General features: G+C 48.1%; 1 protein-coding gene and 1 long non-coding RNA gene across 4 annotated transcripts in view; one reads left to right on the plus strand and one right to left on the minus strand.

Annotated features, from left to right (window-relative positions):
• The window catches only part of LOC116285664 (uncharacterized), a 70,660-nt gene that overhangs the window by 40,621 nt on the left and 10,093 nt on the right, over positions 1 to 19,946 (plus strand). The gene's annotated exons all lie outside the window — the stretch shown is intronic.
• Positions 5,744 to 8,138, minus strand: HELT (helt bHLH transcription factor). 2 transcript variants are annotated; one of them, XM_072950460.1, is made up of 4 exons: positions 7,677 to 8,138; positions 7,172 to 7,276; positions 6,802 to 6,898; positions 5,744 to 6,415 (listed from the first exon to the last, which is right to left on the minus strand). In XM_072950460.1, the coding sequence occupies exons 1-4, from the start codon at positions 7,701 to 7,703 to the stop codon at positions 5,919 to 5,921; spliced, it is 726 nt and encodes a 241-aa protein (XP_072806561.1). In that variant the 5' UTR covers positions 7,704 to 8,138; the 3' UTR covers positions 5,744 to 5,918. The 2 variants fall into 2 exon arrangements, with proteins under 2 accessions (XP_072806561.1, XP_031547182.2); XM_031691322.2 differs by having other exon boundaries at positions 5,744 to 6,418.

Below are 19,946 nucleotides of genomic sequence, written 5' to 3' on the forward strand. Positions count from 1 at the left end.
TTGCTGAGGCTATATGGGTTGCAGTTGTGGCTGTGCCACATACGTGGCACAAAACACATCCAAAAAGTAGACAGATGGGTTGTAACTTGTACTCCTAAAACTTATGTACATCCTCTCCATGGCTGCCCTTTACAGCAGCCTTTTTCTTCACTAATTACACTTTAGGTTGTATTTAGAAAGACCAGCAGGGCTAGATCACAGATTTATAGTCTGACATAAATATAAAAGAGAAATCATGTTTATATAAAAAATAAAGTTCTGATTTTAGTGAGTGGAAATGAAAGTGTTTTTATGTGGAAGACCTCTACTGATTATCTACGACAAAGGGCATATGACAAGGGGAGACTTACTTTTATTTCATCCAACATTGCAAAGGGCTCCTAGAAATATTGTAGTAAGAAAGTTTCACCATATTTATAAAGCTTTAACTAATATGTTTTTGTTGACTCTTGCTTTTAAGCTAAACATAATAATGAGGCTAGGTGGGACTAGCAAAAAGTACTCAGGTTCCCAGTTCTTATGGGTCCTTTTTCCTCACCCCCTCTCTTTATCACTCAGTCCAGAGTTCGTGCCCACTTTTCCCACCCCCGTGTCTGGTTTTGGTAACTTTCTTGTTGTCTCTCACGCCCCTGCTCGGCTTTAACACTGTCTGCTGCCTCTCTTCTGCTTTGCTTCAGCTCTTCCCACGATACAGAGGGTTTGTCAAAGATTATAATTGGACAGATTTGCAGAGCTTCTGAATGATTGCTTCTTGTCTTCCAGGTGAGCCAGAAATAGTTGGCTCCCTCAAGCTTTAACCTAGCCATTCTCTTTGGGGGCGGTGCTTTCCTCTGGCCCCAGTCCATGCTTTCCTGTGTGCACCTGTGTACACAGCAGCCCTGCGCCTGTGCTGCTTGCAGCATGCAGGTGTATGTGTACGGCCACCTTCCTGACTGCACATGTGTAGGCACCCAGGCTCTGGGGTTTAGGGTATCTAATAAATAAAGATCATTTTTTCTCCCACCTCTACTCAGAATCATTTGGGATGTAGATGTAGGTGTCAGGTGGAGATAAAAACGTCGATTCTGTGACTGACTGGGGGATGTGACTTCTGTGTGCAGAGAGTGGGCTTGCAGCACTTCACTTTAGGATCAAACTTACCCATCAAAAGTCCAGGATGAGCTGGAAGTCTTCCAACCAGCCTCGTAGGAAAGGCTTGCTTCCTGTGGACAGGAAGAGGAAGGTGAGTATGCTTGAGTCTGCCTTCCACTCCCTACGATGGGATGGCTGAAGAACAGGAACAGGCTTCTGAGAGATGCTGAGAGTTTTACCCCAGTAATACCCCTCCATGTGGGGCACAAACATGGAGATAACTCTTATATCAGGGCATGGGTCCATGGAGAATTGGATATTGGGAGCCAAACAGTCAGAAACCAGAGAGGAGGAGAAATGAAGGCCAAGTGAGAAAGGGAGTGAGAGTGAAGGGTCAGGACCCAGGGAGCTGGGGGTCTGCAGCAGAGCTTTCAGTCTGGAGCCAGGAGGTGATAAATAGGACGGATGAAAACCTTGAATGGGGGGGAGGGTATAGCTCAAGTGGTAGAGCACATGCTTGACATGCACGAGGTTCTGGGTTCAATCCCCAGCACTGCCTCCAAATACAAATAAATGAATAAACCCAATTACCATCCCTCCCCCGTAAAACAAACAAAACGAGCTAAATGTATGCTTAAAAAAAGACTTGAATGGGAAAAAAGGGGGTAAATGCTGAAAAGAACATAAAGCTATCAGAGGACGTGTTTTTAAAGAATATTGAATTAGTTTATTTATTTACTCCATGTTCCAAAAAAGAGTCTGCAACAGCCGAAATCTGTATGTTAATAGGCATTAGAATGTATACTTTGAGACTGTGGGAATGCAGGTGTAAGAGCTATTGTAAAGTAACATCAAGCCAGATTTCTGTGTATGAAAGAGCTTTGGAGTTAGCATTCCAGTGTTATTAGGGGCTCTTACTACCAGTTATAGCTTGGAGTAGCCTCCAAATTGACCATGGGATGGAATATGAGCTCCCTACTCCCACTTGCTCTAAATGAGGAATGTTATCTTGTTTCAGAACAAGCCTTGGGATTTAAGGAGGAGCCCTGGGGTTCAAGATTTTTTCATGATTTGCCTTGACATTTTATTTTTTAGATTGAGGTGCTCCCAAGGATCTGACTCTTTGGGAGAAGGGAGGGAGGAATAGATAATTATTATAATAGCTAACATTTATTGAACATTCACTATGGGCCAGGCTCTGTCCAGGGTGCTTTGAATATACCCATTCATTTAATCCTCTTAGCAACCCTATGAGGTATATGCACATTTAATGTCTCTATATTATAGATGAGGAAACAGACGCAGAGAGGCTTAGCAATTTGCCCAGAATCGTAGGCAGCAAAGCTGGAATGAAGATCCACGTAGTTTGAACAACTAATGGTGCAGAAAAGAGGAGGGTAGAATCTGACTCGGCCAAGTCGTGGATCTTCCCCATGTGAAGAAGCAGAACCTTCGTCAGACTAGTTTTGAATTCAAATTCTGTATTTGGTGCCTGTGTTTAGCTGGGCCTTCAGGAAAAGTTAACTGCCTTAACCAAGCAGACCAAACATGTCTCCTGCTGCCAGACTACGAGGTAGAATTTCTTGGCAAAGGCAGAGACTACCTCAGAATGAGTATAGATTGCTCCACAGATTTTTTGGGTGGGTATACAGAAGTGGGGAGGGGACTAAGGGCCAGAAACAGGAAGTCCAGGGGAGATGTAGAACCCATGAGGCTCAGTGCTGCGATGTCATTCTGCACATGTTTACTGAGCTCCTACTACATGCCCCGTCTTGCCTTACTTTTCTTGGTGTGTTACTCTCTGCAGATACCCATTACCAGATTCCTAGGAATTCCATGCCTTTGTGGGGTCAGCCAGGCGCTTGCTGCTCCCCCACCTTCCTTGCCTGATATCTAGCAGGCCAGACTGCAAGGCCCCCACTGGTACGCGGGCTGTGTTTGCTCACTAACACTTGGAAGCACAAGTGAGCTCTGTATTACCGCCCTTTTACTGGGGCGGCTGGACGGCCTGGAAGCTCCTAGTTGTAGCCCTACAGAGCCACAGGGACCGACCCAAAGCACCAGTCATCAGCTTTGTTCCTCAAGCCTCTGGAGAAAACCTTTGATTTCATGGGGATGATTATTTTTATACTTACCCACTCAAGGATGAAGCCCAAGAAACAAGAGGTTGCCCCTTTCAGAGCCATCACAATGGGTCACCTCCAGCCAAACCAACTGTTTTTTGTTTTTTGTTATTTCTGGGTTTGGTTGAGCCTCTCTTGGAAACCATTACTATACAACTTACTTAAAAGAAAGAGTGGAGGATTGGGCGTAAGAGACTCAGACAGCGGGGGAGTAGGTGGGGAGGTTTGGGATAGAGGCTGAAAGTAATGTGTTCTCAGAGAAAGTGCAGGAAGAACACATTAAAGTCACAATCTCATTTGAATTGATTCCATTTTGTAGTGACATTTTAAATCTTTTACAAAGTTTGACTTTTGGCCGAGCTTGGAGAATTGGAACTTTGGAAGAAGCTTTCAGAAAAAGACACAACATATACAGACAGACAGAGAGAGAGAAAGGGGGAGGAAGAGAAAGGGAGGGAGACTTTTATCCTAAAGTCATTGTAAAGCCAAAGCAGGGTTTTATCCTCCACAGTTAAATGAGAAAGAAAAAAAAAATCAAGAATACCAACATTTGAGGTACAAAGACTGTCATGGGCCAGTGGAAGTTTGCAAAATTATATGTAAATGACCAAAGTTTTTACTGTGGTGGCCCTGTGCATTCCCAAAGCTAATCCCAAAGAGAAAATCTACTTAGCAAAAGAAAGTTTTGTCTAATTTGGTTAACAGTTGAGAAGTGACAAAAATGCTGAATATATTAATAATTTATATTTCCAGGGTAACACTATATCTTTAATGCTTCACTGCCAAAGGAAATTCAGATTGGCTTAATGCTCAGAGAAAAAAAGCCTGAAAGGCCTTCTTCATATTCTGTATCCAGCGCTGATGAAAATGGGTGTAAGACATGTGTTCCAATAATAGGCACCATGCATTCTCCCATTTCTGCATAATTTGTTTTCATCCTGCATTGCTTAATGTATATTTGTTACCCGGATGGCCTCTGGTCTTACACTGACTTTCATGCTCCAACTGTACCAGTTCATAAGGGAGAGAATACTTGTTTGCATCTCACATTTTATAGATAAGTATTGTAGTAACATTTGGTGCATGCAAGGACAAGAACTCTCTACTTGAAAGACCTGAAGTTTATAGATTCCCCCCAAACATACACATTTAAGATTTAAGTTTCACTTTATGGACAACATAATGAAGTGGGTTTGTGTGTGTGTGTGTGTGTGTGTGTGTGTGTGTGTGTGTGGTTTTTTTGGCCATCTCTGTGTAATCAAGTTTGATGGTTTACAAATTGCAGGTCATCCTATCCCATGACCTCAGTAAACAGTCTGGGTTCAAGCTCCCTTTAATTCTGTCCACAGAAGTGGAATAAGTTAATTTATTATCCTCCAGATAATCTAAGAGATGACAAATCATCCTAGTTCAGCCAAATGGCCTCAGGAAACAGGAAAATCTGCTACATAACTTCAAATTATTTAAAGGGCATTGAAGAGAAAAAAGGATAGAAAAAAAATCAATGAAGGAAAAATTTTAAATTCTCACAAGCACAATTTTGACTGGTTGGATACCTTGTTTATTCTGCCAGTTAACATAAAACAGTGAGGCTCATTTTGCTCTTTGTGTCTTAGAAAAAACTGATTTCAGTTTTCTGTTTTAAATATACGGCTGTTTTGTAGTTAAGACGCAGATCCACCTGTCGTTGGAAACTGCAATCCCCTTTAAGATCACTAGCCATGTATCCCCTAGACCCCAAGCTTTCCTCACTATGTTCTGGGTGGGACGAGAAAAAGGGGGAGAAGGAACCCTTGTCTTACCAGGCCTGGGAACCCAGCATCTCGACCGGCACCAGTGGCCAGAGGGTGGGGATGGACAGAGGAAACAATCCTCTAGGGGAGCGCGTCTCCCAACCTGGTGGGTGCTGGCCTCTCACCAAGAAGCTTAGAGCCGGGAAGCTGAGCTGTTCCGTGCGCCAGAGGCAAACGCCAGCTTCTTGAACCCTCTAGCACCAACTAGTAGTTGTCATTAAAAGACAAACTTCGTCGGAGAGTTTTTAAGCCATATTAGTAAATTACCTCTACATATTTTTTTACGAGACAAGTTGAGACCGTAAGCCTAGTCACGCACCCCGTTGGCCTGTATTTTGCCGCGCTCCGGACCAGCGGGCGCGTGGTGCGCGCGTGTCCCCGCGCCTTGTCTTGGGTTAGGGAAGGGCGCCCAGGTCGGAGCTGGCGAAAAGTCCGCCAAAGCCAGCTTGGGGCGGGTCTTTCGATTTATATTTTCTGAGAACCGAGGGCCCTGTTCCTCGTGTCCACTCTTCTCTGAGGCAGATGCCTAAGGTGCGCGCGAGGAGGGTGCGGGTCTGGGGCCCCCGGGTAGCAGAGAACAAGCCCGGAAGCGACGCCCCCATTTAGCCTCTCCTCCCGCGACGTTGCAAAGACCCGCCCCTGTCCCCACCCAAATTACTAAGGGCCGACACCTTTGCCCCTGTCAGCCTTGCGCCCGCGACACCTCGGAGGGGATTAGCTTTGGAGGAGCAGAAGGTAACAAGAAATCCATCTCTCTGGGTCCTTATCAGAAAACGTTTATTGCCAGGGGACGATCCTTCAGAAGACGAATTCGCTCTTGGCCTTCCCCCACCCAGCTTTTTTTGTCGGCACAATATTTACACTTGTACAGTATACAGTATTTCTCCGGTGCAGCGCCCGAAGCGCAGAGAAATGTTCGGGCGAGTCGGCGTCAAAGTACGGGAGGGTGCTGGGACGTGTGCAGGTTGAGGGCGTTGGGGTGGGCGTGGCCGATCAGGTTGAGGTAATGCCGGTCCAGGCCCTGCACGGGAGCCAGGAAGGGGCTGTGCTGCTGCGCCGGGCTCGGGAGCGGCACGGGCGCGCTGGGCAGGTAGGGCAGCGCCGGGCTGCGGGCAGCGCCGTGCGGCCACGGGAAGGGCCCTGGGGCCGCGCCCTGCGGGAACACCGACGCCTCACCAGGGCTATGTCCCGCGAACTCCGGCCCCGCTGGGTGCAGCTGGCAAGAGAAATCCGGCTCCGGGAGCGAACCCACCGGCTGGAGGGCGGGCTCGGCGCCCAAGCGGGCCTTGGACTGCAGGAAGGCGAGGATGCGCGCGTACTTGGTGTCCTTAGTCTCCATCCTCTCCACGGTGGTGAGGTAATGCACCAGGTTCTTCATGCACTCGTGGTAGCCGTAGTGGAAATAGTTGGCAAACTCCGCTAGCAATTCTGCTGGAGGGGCGAGAAAAGCCGTGGAAAGGAAAAAATCATGAGCGGCCTCTTCCCGACCAGTTTTCTGGTCAGAGTCCCCATTTGAGGCCCGTCTTCCCTTTTTCCTAGCCTGGAGACTGGAAAAGTGCAAGCTAGCGACCTCCTTTTCCTTAAGAGGCTGAGCCCCCCGCTCCCCACCTGAAAGGAGGCGGCGGAACCTGTATCCCCCCCCCCCCCATCCCCAGACACCTGTTCTCTAGTTCCCTTAGCTTTCACAGGACCCCGGGCCTCCCCAGCTAGGACAGAGTCCAGAGAGGAGATCCTTTCACTCCCACCCCTACTCCCAGGTCTCTGTGTGGTGCACGGTCCCTGTCCAGGTTCCTTTTTGCCTAACCCGTGCCCACCTTTTTCCCTTCCCCGGGGAAAATCAGCGGAGTGCAGGGCTCTCAGGTACTGTACGGTCATCTCGAGGATCTCTGCCTTCTCCAGCTTCCCGGAACTCTGCAAAAGGAGGAAGGGCTCCTCGTAGCGGCCCAGCGAGGGCCGGCCAACCCCTGCAGGCCGGGTGCAAGGTTTTATCCCTAGAGGACCAGCGAACTGGGCGCTCCTGTGGATCTGCACGAGGGCAGCCTGCGGCTCACTCAGAGCTCAGGCACCGAGGGAGGGAAGCCCACACGTAAGGCCCTCTCTGGCTCCAGACTCCCGGAATTACTGCCAAGAGCGGCAGTAGAGGATCCCCAGTGCCGGCATCTTTCTCTTGGCAGCTGATGTTACCTGCTTCGCCAGGGCCATGGGCACCGTCTTGCCCAGCTCGTTCAGACAGCGGTTAATCCGGTCCCTTCTCCGCTTTTCTATCACTTTGTGGGAAACGGGGGTTCTCTGCGAACAGAGGTTTGTACATTTAGGATGGCTTTGCCTAGGGAGTCGTCAAAGGCAGGGCTGTGCCAGCCGTCTCCCAGCCCCCAGCGCTGCCCAGGGACAGTCCCAGGCCCCTGCCCCTTCACACCGAGTCACATAGCTCTGCCTTCTCACACCCGCGCTGGTGCGCTCCCCTTCCAACCTCCGCTGGGCCACACCAACGCGCTGAGCGCCAGGGCAGTGGGGAAGTGGCCACCAGCCTCCGGGCGTGGGCTCCTCCGCGACTGAGGAGTCTCCTCCCTCTATCCTCATTCCTTTCCCAAACCACTCAGAATTCCTCTCGATCCAGTCAGGTGGTGGCTTGAGAGTCAGACGCCCCCGCCATGAGGGCGCAAGAGCCACCTGGGCTCAGCGAACTCACTTTGCGTTCTTTGAGCTTGTCTGACATCCTGGTCAGTACGCGCCCTCGGGAGAGGCGGTGGCGAGAGGCACCCGTCCACTTTTCGCCTCGTGTGCCTCCTCGAGTGTCCCAGGTAGACTGTAGCCTCCCAACTACGAGGGGCTGCCTTATAAAGCGGTCATCTAGGGCTCCAAGTGCATTCACGAGTTGAATTATTCCATAGGATTAGGGGAGCTGCGTTTGGGGGATGCATGCATTCAAGATCAGTTTTTAAAAAGTTAAGAGAAAAAAAAAATTAGCAGCCGAGGGGGGCGAGCTGGGGGCAGATCAGCTTTGTTAATCCACGTGGCCCTTCAAAGGACACGTGACCGGCGGGGGAGTAACATTTGCATGGCAACAGCCGGGGCGGGAAAGGAGGCGGTAAAACCCACGCCGGCGGTCGAGGGAGCGCAGGGGCGCAGCAGCCGCGGGCACCGGGGGGCGAGGACCCTCACAAAACAGTGTCGCCTCCTTTAGTCCCACCGCTGAGTCTCACACGATTGCCTGTTTACAAATCCCAGCAAGCCCGCGGTCCCAGCGCCGAATGCGTTTTAAAGCCTGTCCAGAGTCATTAAAGCAATTAAGTAAGCCTTTAATAGGCTGTTCCGCCGGGTTCAAGGGAGAGCTCTTGGAGACGGAGGCGCCCCGTTTGTTCCCAGGCTTTTCTCACACGACTTGGCGACACGTCCATCTCCCCCCTTTTTGTTTACACCGCTTCATTTGTCCGGACATCCCGGCAGGTGTGGGGCTGCGGCTGGCACACGAGGCTCCAGCCTCGCCTCGCCCCTCCCGCAGGTCTTTGGCACGCGACGCTCCCCCCTACTCCCTGACCACGTCGCTGGCTTTCTTTTCTCCCCCGCTCGGGCTCTCTCTTCGCGGGGGGAAGAGGCTCAATTTGTAGCCTATTATCCTATACGGAAAATGTCCATTGAAAAGTATGAATAGTTTCATTGGGCTAAATTTTAATAATGCCAGAGGGTGGGGGAGGAGAGACAGGCAGGCGTGTGTGCATGTGTGTGTGTGTGTGTGTGTGTGTGTGTGTGTGAAGGGGGTGGTGAGAGGATTGGGGGCAACACGGAGAAGAGTGGGCCAAGAAGAAAAGGGGGAATGCAGCTGGCCCAGGCGAGCATTATGCGACGTCACCTGCGAGAGGGGGCGCCTACAGACCCCTATTCATTTGCCTAATTTTGGTCAATTTAACAAACTTCAGGAGAAATTATTGTGGCTTTGTCAGGGAGGGTGAAGCCTTCTGATCGAATTAACAGCATGTTTTGATCCGGTAAATGTCATTAGAAAGGGAGAAACAATCGCGCTTAGAGGGCTCTAAGTAATGCGCCCAAGTGGAGACGCCAAAGCGCACGGCTCACAAAGGGAGCAAGTAGCTGCCACAGGGAACTTTTGTACCCGCCCATCGCCCAAGTTTTGACACAAAAAGGCATTATTTCATACTTGAATACGTTTAATCCAACGATTGTCTATTTTCTGCAAACATATTTTCACAGCATTGTTAACTTTTTATGTCCCCCTTTCGCGGGCGCCTTTTCTTAACGTTTGGGGGCGGGAGAGCGCAGACACTTTGGGCATCAATATTTGTCACTGAAAAGGGCTCCGTGAAGTTAGGGAAGTTGATCTCTTTTTTATGGTTTTAGAGAGCGAATATATCGGGGGAGGAGGAGGGAGGGAAAGCACGAACAGAAACGAGGGAGGAAATTTGCTGGACGGGCCCGAGGGGAAGGAGGGGGGCGGCGACGGCTGGGAGCTCTGCTCCGCCTGCGCCTCTGCGGGCAGCCGGGCCCAGCAGCCGGGGGCCTCCTCCCCCATCGCCAGGCCTCGCTCACATTTGCTGCCTTGGAACTCGCACTCTGGGGGATTCACGCTTGCAGGCTGTGGGTGGGGGGTGAGCTTTGTTGCAGATGGAAACTATAAAAATGGTTTTTGTTTTATGACCTGCTCTAGAGCCACCGAGCTCTCACCTTTTTCTAATCTGTTCCATCTGACAACAACTGAGACCTCTCCTTACAGAACTTTCCCTCCCTTTCTGCTCTCCCCCTCACCTAAACACTTTCTATTCTGCTGGATTATGGTAGGGCCCGACTCTCCCTTTGGGTGTCCTTAGTCCTTGGCAGAGGTGGCTAGCGGGGAGCCTTGCTCACCAGTGGCACCTAGGGATCTCCAAGGGCGCAGAGGTGGGCCTGGGGCACCAGGCCTTGGGGAAGCAAACGGCCCACCTGCTGTGGCCTGGGAGGTGTTGGGCCCTCGGTGGGCCCTCGGTCTGCACCATGCACCCCAGGGTGTCCCCCTCTGTCTCGCTTTCAGCCTCCTCAGGACATTTCTTTTCTACTTCACGCCAGATTGGACACGACCCGCACCCTCCTGCAGGTTGCTCTGCCAGCCGCTGGTGCCCTCTCAGGGGTTGTCGATTTCAGTATATTCACTCACACACAAAGGGATTAAACATGAACCCTTATCATCCAAATTAACTAAAGTGAATGGGTAAAAGGAAGCGCGCACACTTCTCACCCCCACCCCCTTTTTAAGCCAGCGGACTGGGAGTTGATCCTCTTACTGCTGGTGTTAACCGCCAGCTGCACGCACCTTCCATGGCCAAATTTCATTCAGTGCAAACTGTTTAATTTCCCGTGTTTGCTCAGGAGCTGGGCTCTAGAGCTTGTCCAGGGCTGCAAGTTTCCGTGTGTAGCTTGGGGGGGCCCAGGTGAAGGTAGGCAAGTGGGTGGAAATGGGGTGGAGGGGCAACCATCCTCACTAGGTCCTCCCAGAGACTGGGAACTGCCTCTTCCAGTTGTGATGAGGGGAAGGATGTGTTTCATTTCTCCCTTCCTGCCTAAAGGCTTGAATCGCGCTCCCAGAAGGTGGGGCGCTGGGACCCTCATAGTCACCTTCCCTGTAATCCTTCTCCCCAGGATAGTGAGAAAGTGTTTCCTGATGGTGACTTAGTTTCCATTCAAAATGAGAGCAGAGTACGGAAGAGCTGTGGTCGCTGGAGCCAAGACAGTCGTTCAAATTCCAGCTCCACCACCTCCAGCTTGGAGAGACTTGGGCTAGTCACTGAATCTTGCTGTGCCTCAGTTTCCTCTGCTGTAAATTGGAGATAACTACTGTATCTACTAGGTCACAAGGTGGCCAGTGGAATGAAGGAAGTAAATATAGGCAAGGCACCTAAAAGAAGGCTTTTCAAATCAATTAATAGTTTTACTTTACCCAGAAATCACTGCTGCAGTGGTGTTTTGTGGGGCTTGTGCAGTTGTGTGATATTTTCATTCATTTCATATTTGTTCTCATTCCTAAGAAAGCTTCACTCTCCCTAAAAAAGCTCCAGTAGTTTCACCTGAGGTTTGTTAAATTGACCAAAATTAGGCAAATGATGAAGGCCTTTAGGTGCCCCCTCTCACTGGTGACATCACCTAGTGCTTGGTGATCAGTTGTGTCTCCCAGGGTGTGTGAGGCTGAAAAAGGCTCTAATTGCAGAAGCCTTTCAACTCAACATCATGGTCATTTCAAGTGGTTCGAACATTAGCATCAGCTTAAAACAAAGGTAGGAAATAAGAGTACTTAGAAATTAGGCGATGCTGTATAAATATTAGTCTGCACTGAGACTCCTGGCATCTGAAGACCTTTGTTGGAGAATATAGCCAATCATAAGCAGAAAATATTTATTATTGTTGCTGATATTGTTATTTTTACTATTGCCTTTTTTTTTCTTTAGCAACATAGATTTGACATATAGCTTCCAAATGTGGAAAGATGGATTCTTTTGTGTTTCTTTCCAATTCTAGAAACTGAGGACTTAAGAGCTTGGGAAGTGGAAGGGAAAATGAAAGGGAAGAAACAATTTTAACCAAATTGCTGTAAGACTAAACGTTCTGGGTGATTTCAGACCTCTCCCTCTCCCTCTCACCTCTAATACAGACGTTGTAGATTCACTTGCAGGACTGGGGTTGTTTTCAAGTGAGGAAGTGTAAGGAGTCTTGTCTGAGAGTGGAGAAGACCCAGCAGCGGCTGACTGTCCTGAACTTCTGAGGTACCAGCAGGACAAGGCCCAGAGGAAACCCAGCTCGATTTCTGAGGTGAATAGGATCGCAGAATGTGGGACTGCAGGAGGTTTCCTCTGAAAGGAGCCTAGAAGAGCATCAAATTCAACACACCACTTTCCCACCGGAGATTCTAAAGAGCCACAAGGAGACCTGGGAATGACAATGGCACCCAGCATGCTGCTATCATAAGTATTTGTTGATTTACTGTGACCTCCCAAGCTGACTGCCTCAGTTTACTCCTCTGTTACTGTGGAGGAGAGTCCAGGCAGGGGCGCTGTGATTTAGAACTGGCAGACATTCTGTAGGATGTCTCCTGCCTTTGGCTGGTGTGACCATTGTCAGAGGCCTCAGCTGCATCCCTGAGTCCCCATCCACATGGTCCTGCTTCTCACAAGTCCAGGGATAGGAGCATGTTGTGGGCACTTATGTGAGCCAGAGATTGGGAACACCAAGCAGAAAGGAACACGGCCCAGGGGCTTGTACTCTAGTAAAGAAGAAAATGTTGGTACTCATGACTCCAGTATGGTAGCCTCAACACAGCCGTCACTCTCAACGCCCATTCTTGCAGGTGTGCTTGAGATATCCTGTTGGGTTGGCGACTTCTCTAGACTTTTCCTTACTCAGCACCCCAGATGACTCTGCTTCCTCTGATCGCTAGTAGAATTCTCAACTCAACAAGGACATCAGCAGGAAGTATGTGACAGGCGATGGTGCTTGTCAGCCAGGTGACAATGAGAGGGACCGGGGATCATAGCAGTCTCTCCAACCATGAGGACACACATCGAAGGTGTCTGCTGTCACCTGAAGCCATGTCTGAAAGGAGTCCCGAGACTTGGGAAAGCTGTATCCATAATAGAGTGATTTCCCAGGACTTCGGTCTTCATCTCCTTTGTTTCTGTCTCTGACACAGTTTAGTTCTTTGCTTTCTAGCTCTGTTTTTAGGTCTAGTACCTGGCAGTTTTTGGTGAGTGAGGCCGCAGCTCTGAAACAACAGTTGGTAATCAGCACCGCCCTCTATCCGAAGGTTCAAATGCTTCCAGCTTCTCTGTCCTATGGAAAGTCTTGAAATGCCACTAGAATCTGATGCTTTCAGAATTTGGTTTATTTTAAGTAAAAATGAAGTGCTCTACCCAGCAGTGTAGTTGTCACCTGGGAGTTCATTAGAAATGCAGAACCTCAGGGTCCTTCCCTGACCTAAGCAATTCAGAATCTGCTTTGAAACAAGATTCCCCAGCTGATTCACGTGCACTTTGAAGTTTGAGAAGCACTGCTCTAGCTGAAGTTGGAGGCCACCATTTGGTATTTCACAGCTGAAGGCTGCCATGTGGCAAACCCCAGGTGGGAACGAGCACCCTAGAACGACAGCAGCGAAGGTGAAGGGCACTTTCAGGCCATCATCAGGGTAATTAATTAGCTGCTTGGATTGAAAGGCTTCCCATGAACAAGGGAGACTTTGTAGCACTGCTTGTTCAACTGTCCTCTGGGGTGTTTGCAATATTTTCCTTAAGTACTGTCTCCTATATGTGAAGATTGATTTCCTGCATGTCTTCCCAGAATTTGCAAGTAGTAGATGCTCAATGTAGTTTTGGTGAATGAAGGAAAATTGGGAGAGAGACTTTGAGGATGATTGGCAGTCTCTCACAGGGCCCCATATGGTCATATTTTACCCTTTTTTTTTTGAACTTTTGAAAGAACTAGGGGAAATGTAAATACAACTATTGAGGAAGAACACTCTTAGGGAGACTGCAGCATAGATGAAGGAGTTGTTTTCTATATTTTGATGTTAACATCACTTAGAAAATACATTACAGACGTTGTAAATGGTGTCCATTGCAGGCTTTGGCTTTTCTTTGGGGGATGATAATTCCAGCCCTTTGCTCTGTGTTAACTTGAGCAACATCCAGAAGTGATCACTGGGGAACTTCATGGCTGCCAGCATTCCTTGGCTTGTGGTCGCATTACTTTAGTCCCCACCTCTGTGGTCACAATGATGTCACCCCTACTCTTCTGTGTCAAATCTCTCTCTGCTCCTCTCTCATGAGGAAACTTATGGTTCCATTTAGGGCCAACCTAGCTAATCTTCCCATCTCAAACCCCTTAACTTGATCAAATCTGCAAAGTCCTTTTTTTGGCCATATAGCGTTCATAGGTTCCTGGAATTAGGACGTGGGTGTCTTTAGGAGGCCATTTTTTAGCCTCCTGTACCTGATGAAGTGCAGAGTGGGAGCTCAGACAGCATCTGCGCACTGATGCTCTGAGAGCAAGGACACAGAGGGGCAGAGGCATGGGCAGGAGGAAGAAGGGAGAAGATAACAAAAAACATGTTCTTTTTCCAAACATGGCCAAGCTATCCCTCTCCTCCCTCTCTTCTTCCTTCCCATTTCCCCTTCTCCCTCTTCATCCTTTCTTATCCCTCATGCGTTGAGGACCCCTTGCTCACAGGCATAGAATTAAGGCTGCTGTGATGTATTTATGCTGCATTATGAGTTAGATCATTGCTAGTTTACTAACCTCCAGACCTCGTTACTGTTTAACACACACGTACACACACACAGTGGCTTTGTCTCAAAACTACCTAATTAAGACCCAATCTTTCTGCACTCTTCTCCAGCATCCCTCTGCTGCTTATTGACCACTGGTCTTTTGAAAATGCCATGCTCATGCTCACCAGGACCTGTGATTCAGAGAGATCCAGATATCAATTCTAACTCTGCTTACAGAATAGTCTTGGGCAAGTTGTTGTGCCTCAGTTTCTGCATCTGTAAAGCAGAGATGGTGGTACCTACCTCCAAGGCCTGCTGAGATGACTCAGTGAGGTAATGTTTGTAAAATTCCTGGCATAATGTTCAGACCATTGAAGGTGCACATGTGTTGAGCACCTGGTGTGTTCCAGGAACAGTATTGGATCCTCACATTACAATGGGGAACAGAACCCAGTTGCTGCCTTTCAGGAGTTTATCAAGTGAGACAGGCACAGGAAGAGAATCTGATATAAGCTGGCAGGAGGATAATGATGGTAGGAGGAACTCAGGGAGGACTTCCTGGAGGAGATGATGTGTGAACTGAGTCCCCAAAGGTGAGTGTGTTAGTTTATAGCACTGCCCTAGCAAATTACCACAGATCTGGTAGCTTAAAACAATTGAGATTTTTTTTATCCCAGTTTTGGAGGCTAGAAGTTCAAAATCAAGGTGTCAGCAGCGTCACGTGCCCTCTGAAGACTCTAGGGGAGATTTCCTTTTCTATCTCTTCCAGCTTTTGGTGGCCTCAGTCATTCCCTGGTTTGTGGCAACAAGCATCCAATCTCTGCCCCCATCTTCACATGACGGTCTATGTGTCTCTTCTCCCCCTTTATATAAGGACGTTTTCATTGGATTTAGGACCCACATAAATAATCCAGGACAGTCTCATCTTGAGATACTTAAATACATGTGCAAAGGCCCTTTTCCCAAATAAGGTCACATTCACAGTTCCCATGTGGGCATTTCTTTTGGGAGATCATCATCCAGCCCACTTCAGTGAGGAAGAGGCAGCCAAGTGAAGATGGTGGGGAGGGATGCTCTCAGCAAAGGGACTGGCACAAGGAAGGGCGCGGGGGCATGAAATGGCTTTCTGGTTTTGAGGAGCCACAGTGTAATCTTACTAGATCATGAATTGTGAGGAAGAGTGTGGTAGAGAATGAGTGGAATTGCAGTCGTGGGTGGGAGCGCAGACCTGGTACCCAGGAGTTTAACTTCTTCAAATCAGTGTTCAGGTGAAGAAGCTGAAGTCTTCTTCAGGATTAGAGATGAGCTGGACACATCTGAGAGATAAAATACACAGGGCTTAGGGGAGGATTAAACATGGCAGGAGAAGAATAGGGAAGAGAATTGCTGGGTTTCTGGTTTGGAAATTGAGTACGTGGTGACCCCATTCATTGAAGTTAGCAATAAGGAAGAAGATAAGCTCATTTGTGGGGAGAGGGTATGAATATGGAGGCAGGGGATGTAGAAGATGATCCATCTAATTTTGGAAATACCAATTTTAAAGTTCATATGGACACCCCATAAGTGGATGCCAAGAGATAGCTGAGATAGGAAATTGTAGGTCAGAGATAAAAAGAATGTGTTGACCTGCAGAGACTGCTCATTCGATCCCCACATCAGTGAGATGAGTAGTATGTTTATTTTACAGATGACAAAACTGAGGCTTGGGGAATTCAAGGACACTCACCTCAAGGCACATAACCATTAGGTGGTAGAGCTGGACACAGACAGAGGCTGATCTGACTCTACCAGGGCCCTTTCCCACAGGATGCCTGGCCTTGCTTTAGCCTTGATCCCATTGAGATTAGAAGTCATGGGAGAGACTTCTCAGCCAAGAGACTCTACCCAGCTAACAATAACTGAATGTAGATGCTGCTCCACAAAGCAGGGGAGCAATTCTCAAGACGCCCAGTTTCTCTCTCTCAGAACTCTCAAAGGTCCAGGTTACTCATAAGTCATCTGATACTTGAATTCAATTCTCTCACTTTTGCTCTCCACATTTCTGATATTCCAATTATATAGCAATGGCTTCCAGACTCTAACACAGCAGAAGCCTTTGGACAACACACATTCCTGGGCCCCATTCCAGACTTATGAAAAAAAAATCTTCATGGATATCTTCCTCAAATCTGTATCTTAAAAACCCCCAAATCCAACACACTCAGGTAATTTGACACGCTGGTTCACGGGTCCATGGTCTGGAGTTATTTGACACCATTGCTATACAATGGATTGTCAGTAATGCGAGGTTATGTTGTGGTTATCTATTGACATTAGATTTTGGCAAATAGATAGGCTAATGAGCATAGGTTTTAAAGGATCTTTTATGTCATTGGTTCTGATCTATTTATTAAGACAGTCTGCTGCCTCTTTTCTTTGTATTGGGACAATTTGACTCCCTCACCTTCTTATCGGCTGCAGAGTACAGTCTGTGAATTCGGTTTAAAGCCTGCATGGTTCTCAAGAGAGATTTTGAGAAAGATGAAAGGTATTAGCATTATAGATCTGGGAGCAGAGTGACCTAGTGCAGAGGCGCTTCAGGAATTGGGCAGGTTTGGCCGGATGGAGGGTTAGTTGGTGCCCTCTAGTGGTTGGAACTTTTCAGCACCTTCTAAGACAAGGGCTGACCCACTTGAGTCTTTAAAAGAAACTAGATTCAGCCTTCCATTTGCTGTTTGGAAAGCCTGGTGTCTTGCCAGGGCACCTCACCTTTCTGGCAGTATTTTTATAAACAAATTTGAACGCTGGACAAAAATAGCAGGTAACAAGGAGTCAGCAGTCCAGAGGGCTGCCCAGGAGACTAGCCATATGTGAAGTCTAGGCCAGGGGGCAGGTATGACAGCTGCACCATACCACAGAACCCGTCTCCACTGGCCGTTGAGCTCTCTGAGCCAGGGGCCATGGCTTATTCATCTGTGTGTCCCTAACATCTGGTGCAGAGCCTGGCATGGGGAAGGTGCTCAATAAACGTTGAAAGGAGGAAGGGCAAGGGAAGGAAAGTAGGCTGGTGGACTCCTGTTTGCTCTGGGGATGGTAGATTGAGATGAAGTCTTGTTGAAATGGAGCCTTCCACTCAGAACCCAGACTGAAAGGGGCTCGGACGGCTGCTGTGGGGCTCAGGCTGCCACCCTGAGGATGAGTGAACACCTAGATTCTGACACTTGAGGCTTGGGGAACCCTCCTGAATTCTTTGACTCCCAATGTAAACAGATTCCCTCTGCCTGCAAGAATGGGGCAAGGATCAATGTAACAGGGTTTCTCTGACGTGCAGGTGTTTGGAGGTAAGTTCTCCTGCATGAGGCCTTTTAGTGCTTCTCTGCCTGTACCTACCGGAGTGTCTGGGCACAGTATATGGAAAGAATTCTGATTACAAGGAGACCTGGTCCTGGTTCTCTGATGTTTGACCTTGACAAGTCTCTCCCCTTGAGGTTTCCTTTCCTGCCAAGTTGGAGGCTCTCCAGGGACCAGTGTGGTCACATCCAGAGCTTTTCTGCTACCCCAGACTCCTTGTCTATCTCTGCAGTTGACGGGACCACCAGCATGCCTGGACAAAAAACAAAGTAAAGGAAGAAAGTGAAAAACAGGAATATAGGAATGGTGTTCAAAGAGAAACAGGCAAAGGAGAGAGAAAAAGGAAGAGAGAGGAGAAGAAAATAAACCTAAGGTTAGCAGATTTCATTAGTTCATTCCACGAGCATTTACAAGGCCCTGTTTTTACCTAATGTGATGGTTAATTTTATGTGTCAGCTTGCCTAGGCCGTGGTACCCAGATATTAGTTCATACAACAGACTAGATGTTGCTATGGAGGTAGTTTTTATGGAATTAATATTTAACTCAGTAGACTTCGATTAAAGCAGATTACCCTCCATGATGTGGGTGGGCCTTGTCCAATCATTTGAAGACCCTGAGAGGAAAAAAGCCTGAGGTCCCCTGAGGAAGAGGAAAGGCTGCCTCCAGACTGCCTTCAGATGTGAACCGCAACATCACGTCTTCCCTGGGTCTTGAGTCTGCTGGACCACTTTGCAGATTTTAGACTTGCCAGCCTCCTGATTGCATTAACTGATTCTTAAAAAATCTGTCTTTCTGTCTCTCTCTCACACACACACACATGCACACATGCACACACACGCGTGCACACGTGTGCACACACACCCTGTTGGTTCTTTCTGAGAAACCCTGACTACAACACCTGGTAATGTGTTAGCTGCTGGATAGAGTGGTAAACAGACCCAAGAGGCTTGGCCACCTGCGGAGCACTAAGGGGTCAGAGGTTTGACAACAGACTTGGGGTGGTGGATGGTGGACTGTACAGACACAAAGGAAGGGTGTTGCGGGAGCAGCGTGTGGTCAGAAAGGACCTTGAGGAAGACCTGGGTTTAAGCTGCACCTTGGATTATGAGCAGTTCTGGCTTGACAACCCAGTGGCAGGGATGTTTCAGGCTGAGGGAGTTGTGTGGAGAGGGCACGAAGGTGTGAGAAAGCTGACCGGTAAGGTGTGCAGGGCCTAAGAAATCTCTTCTCTTCCCCTCCCCTTTGGCCAACACCTGTTTTCTCCATTTGGTTGTCATTTCCTCCGGGAAAGCCCTTCTGGCCTTCCTGTTTGGTCGAAGCCCCCTAATGTATCATGTGCTTGTGACATAATTTCATAATCTTTTCATTATTTAATTATTTGAGTGATTTTTCAATAAATAGTCTGTCATCTGAGGGTAAAACGGATTGGAGGAGCTTCCTCCAGGTGACAGGCAAAACAGTTGGGGGCTATTGCTGAAACCCATAAAAGAAATTATGGAGAGGCAGTGGTGGTGGCTGTGGGGATGTTGGGAGGGAACAGACTAGAGTCATGTCAAGAAGGATCTGTCCCCTTCAGGGCTAGAGATCATCTCTTCCTTGTTTATTATTATTTCCCAGAACCTAGTGTGGTGTCTGGCACACAACAGGTATTCAATTATGTTGGCCAAAGAATGCAGGAACATCTAATAGATGCCCTGCCTGGCACACAGTGGGCACTTCAGGAACATTTGTCAGTGACACACGAATGACTGAATTTCTTGCACCTTCAGTGTGGTATCTTAACAAAGAGTCACAGCTGCTGGAACATTGCTTTCAGTGTTGAGACGTCATGCCGCCCTCTGAGTCTTGTGTGAGTTCTAAGACTGTCACATGAGCCACTAGGTTGCATGCACAAAAGGGGTGTCATTCTGTTCATTAAAGCTTAGGGAATATCCTGCATGCATTCAATAAGCAACTACATACAACGTGATGTCAGGGGAATATGGTTATAGATTCTTGAACTCTTTAGTTAGGAGTTAAAGTTCTATATCTGCAACTTCAGTGACACTGCTGGAGAAGCTGTTTATCTTGTTGTAGCAAACGTGGCCTCCTGTATTTTAGAGAAATCCCCATATTTTTAGTTCCCCCTCCCAAAAGTAGAAACCAGAATTCAGTGTCCCAGTTTGCCTTGAAGTCAGAGCACAGGAAATGGGGGGGAAATTAACTATTTGTAAATTATGGTCAATTCCTACACAAATGATTGGTCTTTTGCCAATGGTACCCCCACTTCAGTCAGGTATCTCTCATTTGTGAAAGGGTGGAATGGATTTTGGTTGATTTTAGGTAAATACAATGAAATTGAACATGTTGCTAAAATTTGATTTTGTGGAAATAAAACTTGCCTAAT

Source organism: Vicugna pacos, chromosome 26 (assembly GCF_048564905.1).
Source record: "Vicugna pacos chromosome 26, VicPac4, whole genome shotgun sequence".
NCBI classification, from domain to species: Eukaryota; Metazoa; Chordata; class Mammalia; order Artiodactyla; family Camelidae; genus Vicugna; species Vicugna pacos.